This window comes from Macrosteles quadrilineatus, unplaced genomic scaffold, assembly GCF_028750875.1.
Source record: "Macrosteles quadrilineatus isolate MER2022 unplaced genomic scaffold, UCM_ALF_1.0 Scaffold_4__1_contigs__length_99947679, whole genome shotgun sequence".
Classification (NCBI taxonomy): Eukaryota; Metazoa; Arthropoda; class Insecta; order Hemiptera; family Cicadellidae; genus Macrosteles; species Macrosteles quadrilineatus.
In genome coordinates this window covers 27,822,155-27,843,209 of record NW_026542597.1, presented here as the reverse complement: position 1 = coordinate 27,843,209, position 21,055 = coordinate 27,822,155, and the positions used below count along the sequence as shown (strand labels likewise).

The window sequence follows — 21,055 nt, the reverse complement described above, 5'->3', positions numbered from 1 at the left end:
AGATGTAATCATTGTTTGTTGTTTTTGTTTGATTAATAAACGCAGGTACCAGTTAACAGGAAAGAATTTTTCCGCAGGTACCAGATAACAGGAAAGTACCGAATTTTGTACTTATGCCAACCCCGTACGAAGGATGGGTACTCTGCTAGTAATTCAATATTGGGGAAAATAGATAAATAGAGTATCCATTTTTGTACATATGATTATGATAAGGAATACTTCCCTTATGTCTCTATGAAACAGCTGAGCTGAGTTGTCAGCTGGGTTTCGTTTTGGATCGTCTGCGACTGCTTTCTTCTTCTTCTTAATCTTCAATCAGAATCAGGCTAATCTAATTTAGTTTTCTGCTGCACCTTTAGAGAGAAGTTGTCTTTAACTTTTAAGTCGACAAAATTTTTGTTATAATATTCATTGTATGCCTGATCAATGCTTCACACTTTTTATCTAAAACAATTTAAATGAAACTCCAGTTTTTGACCGAACCTTCTGTGCTCGTGACCCGGAATTTAAGGTATTGTGTAAAATATGTAGTAAGAGGTTAGGAATATTATCTCTACATTGGGATAGGATCTTTCAAAGATGACCCAGTAACCTCTTTATACGATAAAGAAGATTCAAACACTTTCTATTCGAAAAAAAACTTTCACTGCTTATCCCAAACTGGTTTATGTTACATTAGAAAGTGAGCATAAACGTGTATTAACCATAGAAGAATCCAAGCAGGTATTCAAGTAGAATCTACAAACTAGGCCATTTTTGTCAAATTCAAATTTGACAAGCCTAGTCTCGCGTTTTTATAAAAATCGGTGATAGCGTAGTTAATTACTACATCATCGAACAGCAGCTTTAATAAAATACATTTCTATGGTTTATTCTTTTACTAAATAAGTAGGGCCTACCTTGAATATTTTTATTATTGTTTTATTGTGGTTTTGATTACATGGATTTTTGTCTAGTATTACTAGCAATTTTAACTATGCCTAGTTCCAGCCCTGAATACACAGGACTCTATTTTTCAGGACAGTATTTAGATAACCAATATAAAATTACCAAATAACTTAATTAGCCTCTTACGATAAATGTGAAGGCGATACATTACATGTTAGATTTTAAACAGCCCCTTGGAGGTACCAGTAATTTAGTTAAGTAGCCTTATAGAAATATTACACGCCTGGTTGCCTGATCTTTACATTTATATTTTTTAAAGACACATTCTTTGAAGCCAAATCCCTCCAACTCCAACGTTAGGTTGGTGAAAGCAAAACTTCAAGTTATCTTGCTCTGTTAATTTATCTTCTCTACCTAAAGTTTCTTTGGAATTTTAATTAACATCAGTTGGTACTTTGGTACTACCCGGAGGTCACTTTTTTAGAGAGATTTTTTTACTGGGGACCAAAAATAACTAAAATTGGAAATAACATAGGTACGAAATTGACTTACTGTCCAAATTTGACATGATTACGATTATCGACTTTTGAGCTCTACCTCCCAGAAGGCAGCGATGTCGGTGAGGATTGTGTTGAATGCGTCACCGCCACTATACTCCGCCAAGTAGGTATACAGCGCGCTGCGGCGGTTATGTCAGGTTGGGTTATCTTAAATATGTTTGTAGGACTTTCCTCATTTCGTTATGAATCAAAAGATACCAGATAAGCCTGCCAAATATTCCATATACTGGCAGTGACAGGTGATGCGCAGGCTCTGGTCAACTCGAGTCATAACGAAACGAGAAAAGTCCTACAAACATGGTTATGATAACCCCACCTAACATAACTGCCGCATCATGCTGTATAAGGGTGGCCTCCGGGTAATACCAAAATACCCAGCAGTTTATTTAGATTTGGATCAATAAGTAATGTACCCAACCGTAACCTAACCTAACTTTATAAGACTACTTTTTAATTGTACTTGTGGCATTCGGAAGGGACTGGATTAAATGCCAACTTTTTTTATTCAATCCTGGCTAGCATTGTACTCTTTTAGAATTTGTAGTAGGCCTAAATGATTGCTTTTAAAAACTTGTCACCTGTTGCCACTTTTCCCATTTTTAACAACATGTTAAGGTTCCTCTTAGTGATAATAGATTACCTGAAGAAGTTAATATTTTGTATGAATAAAAAGTACCCATAATGTAGTACAGGGAGTAATGCAGTTTATTTTTTATTTTTTTACAATTACAAGGTTAGTTCGGAAATTAACCTCTGGCCAGTCATAATGAGACCTAGCCTATTGAATAACAAAGACTCCCTCCACACCTTGCACACATTTTATACATATAATCAGCTTATCAGTACTCATCCATTCACGTCGTCAACTGGCAGTGGACTTCAATAGCAATATACGAATGAGGCCAAAGAAATCCAAACACAGAAGGCGATTTATAATTGGCGGGTGCATCAACTTTCCTTTGTAGTGTTTTTAACACTTTGACTTGACAAATCGTCCCGTTGTGAATCGGTTAGAGTAGTGGTGAATGAAGTAAGGAACACAACGTTGGTCTCAGATTTCAACTGACTCGCTTGAGGACACGAGCTAGATATAGACATACGAAGTCTTTTGTTGTCTTAGCCATGTGAGGTTGTGTGTTTGGAGGTCTAAATACCGTGGATTTTGTTTTGTATAGATGGATCTTCTCATAATGGACCTATTTTACAAACTACTCCTTTTCTCATAACATTTTACCCATAGATTGCAAACGGATTTGAATAAGTAGCTGTAAGCCCCTTGAAATACTTTTTTTCAAATCGAAAATCCTACCACAACTCATATCTTACTCATGGCCGAATTTTATTTTGTGTTACACATTTTGAAATTCATTAAAATCAAAAAGCGATTGCTCGCCCTTCACACTACCATGGCTTGACACCTTCTGACATGTCTCACCTGTTTGTACTATCCCTACTATTTTTAGCACATTACCAAACAGAGGACACTTTCCAAACAGCCCAATTATATTCAGAAAATGTTTGAAAATATACGGTATTCTGTTCAAAGCCCAGTCCTCAAGCACACTTAGACATCCTTGAACAATGGCAAGGCATTTTTAAATTTAGGATTTGTATAATACCCTACCTATACAATTAATTGCTTTAGTGAAATCTTTCTTCCTATTTTCTTTACACCTCTTCCCCTAGGTTCAATCTCAGATGCTAGTTAGTGAGTGTGGTAAAGTTGAGGAGGTTTTCTCTGTGTGCGACCTATCCAGGTTTTTTTTACTTCTTATAAGTTCATTTAGATATAGCCTACCTATATCACATGGAATTTTTATTTTTTCTAGTCTATAATAAAACTTGTTATTTCCTAAACATATGATAATCCTGTTACATGATTATTTTATTCTAAACGTCTATTTTTTCTACTAGGCCTAACACATAATTGCTTCATTGCAGATAAAATCCTCGCACACGCCCTCACTCGTAACACTGACTTTAACCACTAAATTATTATAAAATTCATTATGGTTTTTGAAATATTACTCTTAGGCCTAAATATTAAAGTGGTAAATAAAGCACAAACCTGAGCACCCTGAAATAATTCCTACTCTTAAATGGTTGTTGTACACTTATCGATTCAAAATAAATTGGTTTCTTATAACTTAAGTTAGAATTTAAATGCTAAATTGCTTGATAAAACCAAATGAGAAAGAATAAATTTAGTATGATTTTGTGATGAAGAAAAAGCTTCTTCATGCGCCCTCTCACGTTTAAAAGATTAAGCACCCGCTTGAGCGTTAAAAAAGATGTTTTTTTTTGTCCTAGGACGCTAGACACGAGCCTGGAATTGTTTTTCACATTACTTCAGGTTAGACCTAGGGGTTGCGGCATTATTTCTTAGATAATATCCATTGGTAATTTGGCAGGATTTGAATCTGGAACCCCTGGAACCGGAGTCCTGCGCTCTAACCACTAGACCAGCTCGCTCCCCCGTGGACCATATTGAATGCCCATCGATGATTAAACCCATTGTGAAATGAACAATGAGAATTGCTGTACACAAAATTCAAAACTTGTACCGTACTTCTTTTTTCTTTATTATTGGATTATAATGCTGTTATTTATAGCTGGATAGCTAAGTAATTAGAGTACTCGCCTAACAATCAAAAAATTACCTGGATTTGATTTTTAGAAATACCAGTAGCTTCTTGCTTCTTAAACGTTTTAAATTGTGCATGGCTGTCCTTGGTCAATAAGATTTTAATAAATTGTGCTAGAGCGCTAGAGCAATTTCTCTGATCTTAGTCAGTATCAAAGCTACAGAGATCCTCATCTCACTCTATTCTACACTCACCAAGCTTACACATTCAGCTTCAAATCTGTGCCTAGATGTGTTTTGGTGTCTTAAATGTAATGAGTATACTTTTTGAGACAACAGTCAAACCAATGTAGGCCTACTAAAGGCGGTTTCACACTGGCGTCCGCGGACGATAATTTCGTCCGCGGACAGATGAAATTATTCGGATGGATGCTACGCGCCCCCTTCACATTGCGAGCTACGTTTCAAACGTCCACTCATTCGCGCATGCGCATAGGGAAGTGGCCATTCCTACTAAAATCATAGATTAAACACACTTCCTCTTACAACTCAGTGGAGGTGTGCAAAATGTCTGAGCCTTCTGTCCCATGGTGTCAACCCGGATTTTCTGTTCCGTGGCTTGATTCAAGTAGTGATGATAGTGACGACGAGGTTGTACTTTTGTATTCATTATCAAAAAGGGGAAAGTGGGTTCATCCGATTAACAAGCTCGGAGCTAGTGGAGAAGCAAGTGACATCCGAGAATATTTCTGTGCTTATTTTAGTGCTCCAAAAATAAGTAACCAAAAAATTAGTAACCAAAAAGGTAGTACTATATTGCAAATAAATATTGTAGTATAATCAATAATAACACACCATTATTTTCCACACAAAATGTTGAAATGGACTTATTCTTATTTCTAAGATTTTATACAAAGTGTCATAAAATATCCATCCCCTGCGGCTGTAGGGGATGGATATCTGGTTAGAAGCTTCTGGTTTAGAAGCCTATTTTGAAATTTTGCTTCTATATAGATTTGAAGTTAACTACTTAAAAAACATCAATATTCAAAGAATTTTTTTTAACATTATTAATTTGTTTCACTGAATTTAACTACAGTTAATCATTATATTATCATTACCTTCAATAATTATTACACCACACTACACTATTTTGACGAACTTCCCACGCAAAGAGTCCAGAAAACAGCTGTTGGCCGCCTGCTTAATCAAATGGGGGTTTATTACGTACTACTGCACTGTAATGAGTTTTACCAAACACCAATCAGCTGATTATACTGTATTTGGTTGGCAATGAGTGGTTATAAACAAAAACATAACCTCTCCTAGAGGTTATGACTAGCCTAGTGATTTTTAGTCTTTTATTAGTGGTAATATATAAGGATTTGGACAGATTTAGTAGTATGGCGTAAACTATCGTACGTAACTCGTGCAAAATGTGTTTAAAGGACTCGTCTGGTAATCCACACTTGTCCGGTAAACACTTACTTTCAGGACTAGTAACGTAATATAGGATACTAATAACCTACAAATCATTGTAGTAATGATTTACTGTACAGTAATTCGTATAAATATACATGGTTATCGGTTAGGATAATAACTATCTCTTTGGAGTGTAGTCGCAATTTCTAACCACGCTTTATCTTTATCTTGTTGATCCCTATAAATTTCTATAGTTGTATCCCAGATAACTGGGTAGGCACGGACAGCCTCAATTAATTCAGCCATAACAAACAACAAGGGAGGACACAAAACAACAACTAGATGAACACTATGACTGTAAACACAAACTACTAAACACTGTGATGCGAGTGACACATGCCTCGCTGAGAGCTACTGCTCTGTCTGCGCATGCGCGAGGGCGTGATCGTCCGCGGACGTTTTAGAAAAATCGCTCTGGGAGCGATTCCACCAAAACGTCCACGGACGAATTTCTGCATCCGCGGATGGACGCTACGTTTCAATGGGCGGTGTGAACGGTCCCATCTGATAACATGGGCAGCGATTTATTTTTGCATCCGTCCGCGGACGAAGAAATCGTCCGCGGATGCCAGTGTGAAACCGCCTTAAAGACAATAGTGTCGGAGATGTTCAACAGTTATTGAAATGAAAAGTAAGGTAAACCGTGTGTGGTTGTCAATAGTATATATGTATTAAATGAGAATAGTAGTATGTTTTCTGTGGTTTTGTGTCTTAATTGTCAAATCAAACTTAAATATACTGACAATTAAACTAATTTTTATCAATTGTAAAAGTAAATCTTCGGTATTTGTGAACCCATTGCATTTAAAGTTTAGTGAAGAAAATCAAAAATGTAGGCTACATTGTCTAAAATAAGGCTACTGATTTTCTAAAATAAGTTCTTGATAGCTTATGACTGTTGAAAACATTAAAAAATACTTTAGCATTATTTGTGGTGAGTCATACCACAATTTCTTTCAAAACTTTTAATTTGATTGTAATAATAATGGTGTTACAAGCCAAAATATTTTAAGAATAAACTTGCACACTGCAAAACATTCTCACTTTATTAGTCATTTTTGATAAGATATCTGGTTTACTGTTAAAGAATGTAATCATCATTAGCATATGATTAAAAATCCAAGTGTGAGTAAGAATGACTAATGGATATCCGTTGTGCAATGTTTTTTAACTACAGTAACTAAGTATATCCTTGTTGTTTGCTACTTTTCAAAATACATTTAAACAAAACTCCTGCATCAAAAACGTGAATAATTATTATGTTAATTGAATTTTTGATCTGAGTGAATTTATAATATTCAAATAGTTAATTTTCAATGTAATTTGTATACAATATTGTATATGGTTTGCCATGCTGGTGACGAAATATAAACAGAATACCCCCGCCGCAGCAAACCTGCAGACTAAGCGAATTTCCATTTGCCTGATTGGATTTACACTAAAATGTCTTCTTAAAAATATCACATTTATTCCCTATTTAAATAGAATCAGTTTAACACATACTTAGGTTTGCTGCAACAGGTAGGGTAAAAGTGTTTTTTTTTATGTAAAATGTTAATAGTTAGTAAGAAATAAAAACATTTTCCAAATTTGATCAAAATATGTTCATAAACAAGCAAACTACAACAGTTTAATTACTTATTCTCCATAAGAATAACATGGGAATTTTAAATTTACAATTTTTTGGAATTTTCTCCGTAACCATTAGGCGCATAATAACGCTTGAATATACTAAATTATTTGTTTTTTTTAAGCTCTACAAAATGGTTTGGAAAGAAATTGCTAAATTTTATGTTTTTTGGGTCAAAAATGTGAAAAACCTATTTTTACCCCATAAAACCCCCTGTAAACCCCCGTTCCCATGGTCCGATCATGCTGGATCGCGAACTCGTTTGAATAAACGTAGGTTTACACGTTTGTACCAAATTTCATCAAAATCGGATCATTTTTGCTCGAGTTATCGTGCTAACGGACACACACACATATATATATATATATATATAAATATAAATATATACGAATTTGAACGGATGGTGTTTTTGGCCTCTAGGGACCTCGAAACAAAAAAAAAATCGGCCCCGCGTCCAGGTCTTACCATGAGTACTACAGTAATAGCTTATTCCCTATATGGGAAATTCGCTAAAATGAAAACAAATGGAAAAAATTCCAATCACATGTTTTATTTACATGGTGGGGTGAAAATAGGGAAGTCTGTAAGCGTGCATTACAAATTTTTGGTTGAGTTTTCGACCACTGGATGACCTCTAGTATATTTAAATGCATAAAATAATCATTTGATAGCATAGCTTTAAAAAAAAAAAAAAAAAAAAAAAAAACTGCTTAATGTCCTTTTGCACAGGTCCAAAAAGTTTCTAAAGGGTATTTATTATTCAAAATACCAAAATATGAATCCAGTAATTAGTCCCCTGTCAAATGTACATATACAGGCTCCCGTGTGCTCCTTAATGAGGCAGGTGTGGGAGTAGTCTTAATCTCTTCGTTTGACCTTGGAGAAATACAATTTCGATGGTGGCACTCTTGAAAATGGTGCGTTTGAACGCTGTGGGAAAAAAACAAAATGGCCGCCGTCGCAAACTTCTTTTCTTACTTATATCAGTAACCGTTAGAGTTACGAAAGAATTGTTGATACCAAAATGTAGCTATTTCAAATCTACACAAAAAAGATTATTAAAGTTTTTATGTAGGATACACCATTCTTTCATAAAACATAATTTTATATTTTTCATAAATAAATTAAGCAAGGTGGCAGTAATGTCCCAGGACAGTAAAATATTTCAAAAAGTAATAAAGCGTGTTTCAGTAAAGCGTAACGGGCTATACAGATTCAGATTCTATGTGCAAAAATAAGTCGAAAATGTTGTATAACATTTTTACGATTTCTGTTTAGTTTAGTGGTAATCCGCCATTTTGTATTTTTTGAAAATAATTCATAACTCAAAAGCTCTTGGAGATATTTTTATGAAACTTGGTATAAACTTTAAGTCTACAACTATAAACATTCTCCGAAAAAATCTTTGATCAGGCTCATCGAATTTCAAAATGGCGGCCATTAAATTTTTTTAAAGTCAAATTCCATGAAAACCAGCAATTAAAACAAAATTTTAAAACACAGTATTGTAAAGTCCTTTTTATTACAAATCGAACGACACTTTATTTGCGAAAATCGGATAATAAATAAAAAGTTATGTAACTTTTATTATGTTTTTGTCACTAGTTTCTATGGGATTTAACTTTGTGATTTTAAAATGACTGCCATTTTGATAATTACTATTAATAATAAAAGTAACATAACTTTTTTATTTATTATCCGATTTTTGCAAATAAAGTGTCATTCTATTTGTAATAAAAATGACTTTAAGTAATGTGTTGCAAAATTTTGTTTTAATAGCTGGTTTTCATGGAATTTGACTTTAAACATTTAAAAGGCGGCCATTTTGTTTTTTACCCACAGCGTTCAAACGCACCATTTTCAAGAATGCCACCATCGAAATTGTATTTCTCCAAGGTCAAACGAAGAGATTAAGACTACTCCCACACCTGCCTCATCAAGGAGCACACGGGTGTACATTTGACAGTGGACTAAATCCTGCAGGACTACAGAAGGATCTTTAAAGTATTGATTGTAGTGATACAATATGTAGTAATAAAGTTTTAAGTAAAAAATATCTATATATTTCTCCACGCTTAAAATATGTCTACTTGAATTGTTAAATTTGTAAAACTGAAATCGTAAACAAAGTGTTTGTGCTGAATGAAAGGTATTGTAAGAGACCAAGAGTCCTAAAAGTAGTGTAGGTTATCTAAGGTCAGTGTCTGGTGTCATGAATGGATGCATGTGATGTGTCAGCTTTGTTTGCCAGTCAGCTGAGAGGCTAGCTGAGTGGAACATGTGTTTGACCAGCTGGTTATAACCCAACAATCAGCTGATCTCAACAATCATAGTCAGTTAACCTCTGAGCTCCTTGATAGATTACAACTGTTTTGGTAATGTAAAACAAAGTGTTTAGGACAATTTTACCAGTAACTTATTGTTTGGCTTTTATTGTTATTCTGTTGTGAGTTTGTGAAGGATTTTTCTGCTTAGGTAAGCATATTTCATTGTATCTGTGTATGTGGAAGTTTGGTTAATTTTGTGGTCAGGTTAATAAAGAGTTATTAAGGAATTGTAGAATGTGAATTGTCACAATTTACTAGCTTATCAAAGAAATTTAAGAAAATTTACATTAAAAGTTAATAATAGTTTGTGTTAGAAGAGACTTTTAAATTATCTAAATTAAAGTCTGTATACCATTGATATGGCCATATGGTACTGTAATGTGCATTTGGTGCTAAAGGCTATCTTTACATGTTCAGAATCAAATGAGTGCTCTCTGTAGATTTATGCCTTTTTTGGGATTTGAAATAAATCACCCTTAGGGCTTTATGTTGATAACAGGACACGGTATTTATTTTTTATTCTATTAGCTGATAGCAGATTTGGCTGTCAATATTTAAAATTAAACTTTTAACTTGTTATTAGAATAATGATAAAGACTATATTTTTATGCTCCTCAGTTAAACCCAAATAACATTTGCACATTGTATTATTTAGCCTAGTTAAAACCCCATACACGGTAAAATAAAATTCTCAAAATGTTTTACTAAAACTATTGTTTTTACTACTGTTTTCACAAAATGTGAATGTTTGGATGTTCTGTTTGTGAGACGCTCCTTTCACACTATCGGATTTTGCTCGTCAGATTGTTAATCGGACGGGCAGATGATCGCGGGTCTGTTGTTTTCACATTAGGCTGATTTTTAATCGGACGAGTCAAGTAATCGGACCCTCCCCCACTCCACCAACACAGAGTTCATTGACAGTTCTGTGGAAAGTGTAGTATAGTTAACAAAAGTTTGCAAACAAATCATTGCTGCATTTTTACTTTAATGTACTGGCGTCAAAATAGAAAAAAACACTGGTTCCACTGGGTAAATGACTCAATTGTTGGAGGGATCCAATTAATCCGAAACACAAGGAAGTGGGGATGTTTCATACTATGTTCCAGGACTTTAGAAATGAAGAACTCAAGTTTTTTAATTATTTTCGCAATGTCAATGGGATCATTTGATGAGCTGCACGACAAACTGAAAAGTAATCTTCAACGATAGAACACAAAATTCAGGAATTGTAAACAATCAATTAGTATATATTATTTTGTCCCATAACACAACATTTGACTGAACAAGTGAAATTAAAACTTCGGAGTCTAATAATGCAATAACTATATAACAATTTAATTACTACATACATTTTACTGAATACAGTAACTAAATCGTTTAAACCGTAAAAAAAAATCCCAAAACTATTTGCAACAAACTGCATTCCAGGAGGGCTCCTGGACAACTCACAATTAGGTAGTGTGACAACACAATAAGGGGCCATTTGATCACACGGTACACCAAGCTGTAGACCCGATTTTTACTCGTCTGGAAGTCAGACTCCTGCAGTGGCATCAGCCAGGCGCTACCTGAGTAACAATCGGACACGATTAGTAATTGTGTAATGTGATAGGGGCCATAAGACTACAAATCCGATTATTAATGAGATGAGCGAAATTGAATGGTGTGAAAGGAGCAATTACCAATTATCAATTATTTAATATGGGGAAGTCACAATGTGCGTAGATCCAAATATGAGTGAAAGATGAGTGTAGGATGAGTGGCGCGGTCTTGTTAGTGACTAAGGCCGACATGTTCCTTAGACCCAGCTGTTATAATCAATAGCCCATACAGACAATGGCAACTAAGGGACCTACAGTTTATAGTGGAATCCGAACCACATTTTTCCTTGTGTTGTAATTAACGAATTGGTCGAATTATTAGGATAGATTTGCGTATAGGCTTAGTACTCATTAGTGCGGACATTAATTCACACCAGGGAAAGGGAGCATCGCATCCACAGTGCATGCCTATAAATATCCACAGAGCGTTACATGGTTTTAACTACTGGACCAATTAAGCTGAATTTTGCAGGAATTAAGCCAAATACTATAACACAGATATATCTGTTTTTATTTTTATCTCTCCTAAAGCTCTGTCTAACTGGTTTCAAAAGTTGCCATGTTATTCTTACAAATACACTTAATATTAGAATTAATATTCAAGGTGTCCCCAAACTCTCTACTGACCTTTTTTAAGTATCGTTCCTGGACAGAAAAACTAACTATAGCTAACATTATAATTATTTTTTCACAAAACCATTTTTTATTTGATAAAGGCTCTTTGTAGTGAATTTAAATTATTTAGATTATTATAAAACTTCAAACCCATCCCTCGAACCTCCAAACCTGTCATCTTTATATAAGACCTATACAACTCGGTCTGGTTAATGTGTAAAATTCAAGCTTCCTGGACTTCCAGTTTCCTCCTGCGTCAATTTGGCCACAGCTGTACATTCCTTATTTTTTATTTTAATATTTTAGTTTCAATCTGGTCGTCATTTAAATATTTCAAACTGACATAACATAAAAACTACACGGGTAAACAAAACTACTGTTGTTTAACTATCTACACATATTCCCTCCAATTTGTCACGTTAACTTTGACGATTCATTTAGTAGTTACTGAGAACATAGCGTTTCCGTAGATAGCAGATAATGTACCCTACATTAATACAAAATTTTAAAATGTTAAATTTTGTCAAAAATTTAAGAATTTTTTTAAAGCAATAATTGCTGGTTGAAAAAATCAATTCTTCACATCTCTATTAGAAAACAAGAAAATCCCTTAGGTTTATAACAAATTTATTATTCACACAAGAAAGAGGACTTTTTAAACATATTTTAAAAACTCCACGCAGCGTTTAAACAAATTTTATGAGTTTTTTACAGTTTAATAAAGTACTGTTGAAAATATTACAGTATTAATATTTTGTAACAGTATTACAGTTATTCCCTCTGAGGGATGGAGTTATTTTTAATGTGACCACTATTTGCTGGATTAAATCAAAGATAAGTTTTGCAACACTAGGGTTATCAAGGATTTATTTCGTCACTCAAAACATGTTGTCTGTGATTCTGAAATGGAATTTCGTCACTTTCTCTGGCCAGAGTGGGCTTTCTAGTCACAACCTGCGCATCTCAATTAGCATTCTTCAGCACTTCTTTTCCCAAAACCTGTCTTTTAGTGTCCATTTGAAATTTGAATCTACCAAAATCTGTATTTTCACCGGAATAATTTTATAGTTAGAATCAAATTGATTATAGTATTTAACAATTTCTTTGTTTACAGTTTGTTCTTTGTTTAACGTGTTGATTCTCTTATCTGAGGAAAAAACCTGCCATTAGTTTACACTAGAAGTAATTAAAGATAAATCTTTCAATGTTTGTGTTAGTTTTTGCTTTATCACGACTGAAAAAATGTGGGAATTAACTGTGTATGAATTAAAGACAAAGACTTCAAAATAATTTTTAAAGGTTTGATACAATATGAAAGTAATTAAGAAATGAAAGTAAATAAATACTGAATAGGCTTTATAATAATGTATGATATAATTCTTTTTCAGGTTTATTTAATAATACTCCTTTAATACTTAGTTGAAAATATTTTTTCTTAATTTTGATGCTATTTGCATTTGTTAGTAAATCTCCTGACCCAGGAGTATGTTAACAGTAGCTTTCAGGCGTTAAGATCAATACTATTTCAAAATTTAAAAAAACATTAAACCCCCACCAACACATTCTAGTCTCACCGGACACACACATTAAATCATGGTTCCAATTTTATTAAAGGATTAGAAACGCAGCATCCAAAGTGAATGAATACTTTTAGAGATATCAACCTAACCTGAGGTCATTCAATGAATAATACCTTACATAGTTATTCTGTTATCCTTAGGTCATTGAGTTCCCCATATACAGTTTGAAGCCATTAGTACCTAACTGGTCAATTTATTTAGAGAACAGGAAACAAGGTGACAAAGCACTTGACATCTGTGAGTCAAATCAGAACACAATATTTCTTTCTAACTGTTATTTTTAGGAGATAATTTAATTCAGTTGTTATTGTACTGACTCTCTGTACTACACTTCATATCTCACTGGACTAAATATTTGATCTCGCCCTACTTTTACTTGGTTTACATTTCTCTAGTTCTTTACTGCTTAATACCAGCCAAAAAAGGTAATTTAGTGTTTTTTAATGTCCCCTTCACATCCTAGAACACTAGGTTCTAGCTAGGAACTGTTGTACACATTACTGCAGGCTAGTACTAGAAGGTCGCGGCAATATCACATGGTGATTGGCAGAATTTGAACCCAAGACTTTGGGATCTGAAGGCAGCGCTCTACCACTAGACCAGCTCATTCCCATAATTTAGTGCTAGCTTTATTTTTATTTATAGCATTGTATTGCCAAATGCATTAACTGGTTTTGCTGGCAAATGGTTCCAATACATTTCCAGTGTAAAATTGATACATCCCGATACATTCCGGTATTCTTTTGTCAATTTATCCTAGTAGATTTGTGGTCTTTGAGCCATTAATCTTTGAGATTCACTGACTAATGGCTGTGGTTTTGTTTCAGTATGGGGCCACCAGAGGATGTAGGCATTTTAGCCATTGAACTTGTAGTTCCAGCCCAATGCATCGAACAATCAGAACTTGAGGTAATTAATTATCTTTTGTTTACTGTTTAAAATAAATCAACTGCCTGTCACCATAGACTACTGATCTGTGTTATTTTCCAAAGAAAAGCTCGAAGTAAAGTTAAAGTATAAGTGAAATAGGTAAGACAGTGGTTTTTCTTGTTTCATAATTTTGTAGTTTTACTAGATTTTGTTCTATCTGGGAAATAGTGATAATAATCCCTGAAACAGTTGGTTTCAGGGTTGATAAAGCTTTTTCCTGGTACAAAAGCTGCACTGTCATCACAATCAATCATTTACAACTCTCTTGATGTATAATGTTGCATGTATGGATTAAGTTGTGACATTGCTAAGGCAATGTCTCAAGGTTACTTTAGGCACGTAAAATAGTTCTATAAACATAATAACTAAAGACAGACACATTTTAAAATATAAAAAATGATGTATTATTTTGAGATTGTATGGAGCTCTGCAATATGAGAAAATAAACTAAACTGATTTCACTAGATATTTACAGAACTAAAATGTTTTTTTTTGCACTTTCATTGTAGATTTTGTTGCTTTTTCTAATCCACCACTCCTACAGCAATCAAACATTTGCACCCTCTGGTTTGAAAAATACCATCTTGCTGTACATAATTATGAAAACTTTTAAAAACCGTGCTTGCAGGTGTTTGATGGAGTTTCCGCTGGCAAGTACACAGTAGGCCTGGGACAGACGAGGATGGGATTTTGTACTGACAGAGAGGATATCAACTCTCTTTGTCTGACGGCAGTCGCTCAGCTAGTGGAGAAGAATAACCTGAGCTACAGAGACATCGGCCGTCTAGAGGTCGGCACCGAGACAATCATAGATAAATCTAAGAGTGTGAAAACTGTGCTCATGCAGCTGTTTAGGGAGAGTGGCAACTATGACGTCGAAGGTGAGTCACTTGAGAATTGTTAATCATAGACGAGTATAAGGGGGGAAACACTCATACAGTGATTGAAAGCGGAGTGGTTGGGGGGATCCAGGGCAAGCTATAATGGAGCAACTGACGTCGCACACATTCAGCGACACGAACGGGAGTTCGCTCTATTCCAAGATAGTAACTTGAAAAAACGTAAACGGGGTAAAATAATTGACAACACTACACTCTACCTTTGCACAGTGACTAGAGCAGACTGACTTACGACAAGGTTGATGCCTGACCCGCTCGAAAAAACAAACAAGGTTGTTCCAAAGTTAACCGCGGCACTACAGTATACAGTAGACTCCCTCTTATCCGGACACCTTTTAACTGGACTACACTCGGCGGAAATGACATCTCTTGAACCGGACAATTTTTATCATCACATCGGTTTAACCGAAATAAAGCAGTAAGAAGTGGGCGGTACTGAAACGGCTGTTCTCGTGGGAGAGATTTGAGACCAGTGATCAAGTGTCTAAATACAATGCTCTCCTAAATTTAAGTCAAATGCTGTAATTCCCCAAACCCAACAAAATTCTGTATGCTTTTAACAGTCCGTTTTAACGAGTTTTTGGGGACGTCGGTTTAACCGGAAAAACCGTTATCCGGACTGGCCTCGACCCCGAGGAGTCCAGATAAGAGGGAGTCTACTGTACTCACAACAGCGGTTTGTGTGTATGTTACTGCTTGTATGGGTTTAATATTGTCGCTTTAAATCGCACCACTCTCAATCACAGTATGCATGTTTTTACCCTAAGAGTGTCCTGTCAATACTGTGCTGATGTAGCTGTTTAGAGAAAGTAGCAACAACAACATTGAAAGTCAGTTATAATTATGAACTGTTGAATTATTAGTTTAAGAGCTAAGAGCGACAATACTGTGCTGATGCAGCATTTACAAGGAGTAACACCTTAATTTAAATTGAAACTATTTCTCTCAGTTTGAATTTAAAAAATAGTATATATATTTCAATTTCCAATTTCATTTATGTATTTGCAGGTATTGATACTACAAATGCCTGCTACGGAGGGACAGCTGCTCTGTTCAATGCTGTAGCCTGGGTTGAGTCTCGCAGCTGGGACGGAAGACTGGCTGTTGTTGTTGCGGCAGACATTGCAGTCTACGCAGCGGGTAACGCTCGGCCCACTGGTGGTGCAGGAGCCGTGGCAATGCTTGTGGGGCCCAATGCTAGCCTCGCCTTCGAACCCGGTCTCCGAGCGACGTTCATGGACCATGTTTATGACTTCTTCAAGCCAGACCTTGCCTCTGAATACCCTACTGTTGATGGGAAACTCTCCATACAATGCTACCTCACCGCTTTAGACCACTGCTACCAGCTCTACTGTCGGAAAGCTAAGAAACTCGCTGGGATAGAGTCTGAATCAAACGACTCTGTGGGAGTCAAGGCCCTTGACGCGATGTTGTTTCACACTCCTTATTGCAAACTGGTCCAAAAATCTCTCGCTCGATTGGTGCTCAACGATTTTGTCAACACTCCAAAAGAGAATATACCCGATCTTTACCCTGGATTGGAGAAATACACTGGGGTCCAATTGGAAGACACCTATTTTGACCGTGAAGTCGAAAAAGGGTTCATGGAATTTAGTAAGCAGATGTTTGCAGAAAAGACAAAGCCGTCGTTGTATGTGGCTAGTCAAGTGGGAAACATGTACACACCTTCGGTGTATGGAGGTCTCGTATCCTACCTCATTAACAAACCTCCAGCAGAATTGGTGGGAAAAAGGATTGGACTGTTTTCATACGGATCAGGGCTCGCTTCATCCATGTATTCGTTAAAGATTCGCAGCGAAGGTTTGAAAAATGTCTTAGATAATTTGAGCCACATCAAAACAATGCTGGACAATAGACGGGTCATGTCCCCTAAGGACTTTTCGGACACGTTGGCTCTGCGGGAACAGAACGCTCACAAGTCTACAATGACTCCTACCGGCTCTGTAGACGCACTGTTCCCCGGAACTTTCTATCTCAAGGCAGTTACGGACTACCGCAGGAGCTATGATAGAGTACCAGTATAACACACACCGGTCGGTGGTTTCCCCACTATTGCCTTGTTTTTTACTTTTGTAGAATCATTATGGCTGTAATCTTTAAAATAGTTTTTTTACACTAAACCATATTTCTGATTAGACACATCTCATACATTATGTAAAACTCCTTTCATCAGTTTATAATTAGTTAAGTGGTTTTCTTATAATAATCACTAATTCATCAACATGTATTATTGAATCGTGTTTGTAATGCTTGAAATACTCTGATGTATTATCAATATTTTTACAGTACAAAAGTTTATAAAAACTTAGCCCTAACCAGCAGAATTGAGAAAATGTTTTGACAACATTGTAAAATGATAGGCTGATTTTTAAATTTATTAATCTTAATTATCCATATGGCTGCCTAGTAAGAGAGAATGCCACTGTTAATCAAACATAAAATGTTTACTATATTATAGTCAGGTTATAATTACAGAATATTAAAAGCTAATTTACAACATAAAAAATAAACCATCAGCATGACACAACCCTGGGACCACCATCAAACTATCAACTTACTTAACAATCCCGTGATCAACTATTGAGAGATGCACTGAATACTTATCTTGAGGTTGTTCAAGAATCAATGGAATTGAGAACTGGTTTATAAAATTGACCCGTCTTTTAAAAATAGGCTGTGCTGCAAATTTTCAAAACCGCTCATTGTAAAATCAACCTTGTTAGTCTAGGAATCCTTAATTTGACCAACAAGTTTTTTAACTGTAATGATAGGATAATAGTTATCAATCCCGTTTTATGAAAAGTTGAACATAGTATTTACTATTTAGCATTATAATAATCGACAATAAAGTTTAGAAATACCATGGAATGTATACGTACATTAGTCAAAACAGGATTAGCAAAAGTATTTCAAATTATATTAATCTTCCTCGAAGAAAATATATGGTCTACTTAAATTTAGGTACTGACTTCTTTGTTAATTTATAGATTGAAATGTTTAGTTCGCAAATTTAATTATTGTTAATTATCTTGTTTATTATAGTTTTTTTTTCAATATATATTTATCTCTATGTTATTTATTGGGGTTGTATCTTACTTTAGACTACCAGATTGTTTTATTTTCTACGTAAACATTTTTAAAAGCAAACTCTTTACATATACATCCAAATGATTTTTAAGTTAAAAATTTGACTGTGCCTTTTGTGTGTTTTTGTTATGTAACTTAAATGAACCTAAACTGTGTTTATCATATTGTGTGCTGATATATTTTTAAAATGTAGGTTAAGAATTTAATTAATCTTTGCTTTTGATTGTGATTGAGTAAAGATAAACTAAATTATAGAACATTTATAAGTAACACATAAGATAATAGTAGATATATTAAATTTCATAACTAGGGTAGAGTGACACTTTTCGACACAAGCTCAATTTTAACAATAGAGGCGAAGCTGAGGTTGGAAAATGAGCGAGGGTTGCAAAGGCACTTTTTTCCCTTGTGATGAACGATATTCTTTGTCATACTGCACTATTATTTGACCAAAATAAGTTACAAAACAAAAAATACTTGTGAAGCTCCCAAAATAACTTTTACGCCACACTACACAGTTTTAATGAACTTCCCACGCAAGGATTTAGTCCAGAAAACAGCTGTTTTCCGCCAGCTTTATCAAATGTGGTTTCATTACGTACTACCATTGTACTACTGTACTGTAATGAGTTTTACAGGACACCAACCAGCTGATTATATTTGGCAATGTGTGGTTATAAACAAAAACATAATCTCTCTTAGAGGTTTTGAGTAGTGATTGTTAGTCCTTTAGTCGGTGGGAATATATAAGGATTAGTACAGATTTGTTAGTGTTAAGTTAGTTTAAGAGTAATATGGTTGTAAAATATCGTACATCACTCGTCCCAAGGACCCGTTAAATAATACCGCACTCGACTTTGTCTCGCACAGGAACGACTACACTCGTCCGGTAAACACCTATTTTCTAGACTAGTAATGTAATATACCATTTAAAATATCTTGGGCTTTCAGTCCAAACTGGTTCCTTTTTTAGATTCAATGTAAACAAATTTTAATCCACTTGTAAACAAACAATACTTTTGATACAACGGATTGCTTACAGTCAACAAGTGAGCATGTAGCCGAAATGCATGTACCAAAAACAGCTGTTTTCAGTGCAGTATGACAAAAAATAGTACTTGGAATATCATATTAATTTTTAAAATTAAAATCATAATATAATTACTATGATGTGTAATTTTTTAAGTGATTAAATCGCATGACAGTATTTGTTTTCCAAAGAACTTTGGTATGGAATTATTCAAGTTGTTTCTTAACTAGTATAATGAACTTTTTTGTCTAAACAACCAAAGCTATTGTTATTTAGTTTGTAAGTCCTTCACATTATTATTTTGTTAATGTATTCTTATTTTGTAACTCTTTGTCAGATAATCAACATTATTGGATTTGAAATAGAAATTAAATATTTTGCCGTTAGAAAATAGTTGTTTCAAACAGTTTATCAATATAAATCGTGTAACTGTTAAGTTTCACCCAAATGAGTGAAGAGGCAGATGTACTTTTTTAAGTTCTGCAACAAAGTTACAGGATCTATAATGTAGTTTTGCTTATAGTCATCCAATTGTGTAAACCTCGCTTTTAACATTTAAGAACAAAATAAAATTTAATTAACTGGTTAAATTGCAATATGTAATGTGGGTACTTTGGATTATAGTACATTTTATGAAAATGTTGGTTTGACAACGATAAACTGTTATCACACAATATACATATTATTCCTAAACAATTACTTTTTCAACATAAAATAATCACAACTGTGTAATATTTACCCTGGTACCAAAATTAAATCACTTTTGTACAGTGAATGTTTAAAATGTTGACTGCATGAATTTAAAATAATGTTAAATTTTAGGGTGATGGAAAAATGTAATAATGGAATGGCCGATTAACTTTAGATTAAGTTTTGTATTGTTAGTTAATGTAAGGTTACAATCTCTTTACATGAAATATATAATCTTTTTTTAGTTATGATTATTGAATTTCCTGTTTGGTCATTAATGTTTTTTATTATGTCAGGTGCACTGACCTTTAACTATTCAGCCAACTAAGCCCAATGTAGGAATTAAGGGTCTCACAATTTGTAGGAATGTCGCAAGTGATCATTTAATTGCAGTTCATAAAAAAAGTTAAATAAAATTTAATAAAAGTTTATCCATTCTGACAATGTCCATCTACGGGCTTGGTTTATTTCAGATGTACATCTCCCTCAGACATGAGAACTCACTTACTGATTGAATCAGAATTCAAACCCGTCATCCCTGTCTTATGGTCAAAGAGACAAATCAGAATGTTTTGTTACTGATTTGGCGTCTTATAGCAAACCACCTGAAGACTGTCAGGGCCGCTTTCCCCAACGCCGCTTAAGCTAGATGTTTAGCTTAAGTAGCAGCTTAAGCTCAATATTGACTTTCCCCACTCTCCGAATGAGGCTTAAGCTGAAGAACATTTTAAGCCACCATTACAGTAGGTTTAACACAAGGCTTTATTTAAGCTCAGCAGAGAAGAAGAAGAAAAGCTGTTGAAAGAGGTCGATGAGTAGTCTGTTTCCAATAATATAACCTCAAAATTGGATCTTGTTAAATAGATTTTTTTTTTGCATCAGGAACATTCCTTAATTGTACCGGTCACGATACCGGGTGGTATCGCTACCACCACTACTCTAAAAAGGGAGAGTATGTCTTAATGAGGACGGGAAGATAAAAATAAAATAATAGTTTTGATGCTGAAAACTTGAGATTAAGGTTTATTCGAATAGATAACAATGTGTGTGTAGATATTGACTTTGAGAAATGATGTAAACAGTATGATGGGTGAAGTGCGATTAATACCTAGATGACAATGCCCGTGT

At 34.7% G+C, this 21,055-nt stretch overlaps 1 protein-coding gene across 2 annotated transcripts; it reads left to right on the top strand.

Moving 5' to 3' along the window:
• The first annotated feature begins 358 nt into the window (after window positions 1-358).
• LOC128991557 (hydroxymethylglutaryl-CoA synthase 1) lies at window positions 359-20,169 on the top strand. Of its 2 annotated transcripts, none has more exons than XM_054414545.1 (4): window positions 359-511; window positions 14,098-14,179; window positions 14,829-15,081; window positions 16,108-20,169. In XM_054414545.1, the coding sequence occupies exons 1-4, from the start codon at window positions 459-461 to the stop codon at window positions 17,142-17,144; spliced, it is 1,425 nt and encodes a 474-aa protein (XP_054270520.1). In that variant the 5' UTR covers window positions 359-458; the 3' UTR covers window positions 17,145-20,169. The 2 variants fall into 2 exon arrangements, with proteins under 2 accessions (XP_054270520.1, XP_054270521.1); XM_054414546.1 differs by lacking the exon at window positions 359-511 and adding an exon at window positions 9,425-9,619.
• The last annotated feature ends 886 nt before the right edge of the window (window positions 20,170-21,055 follow it).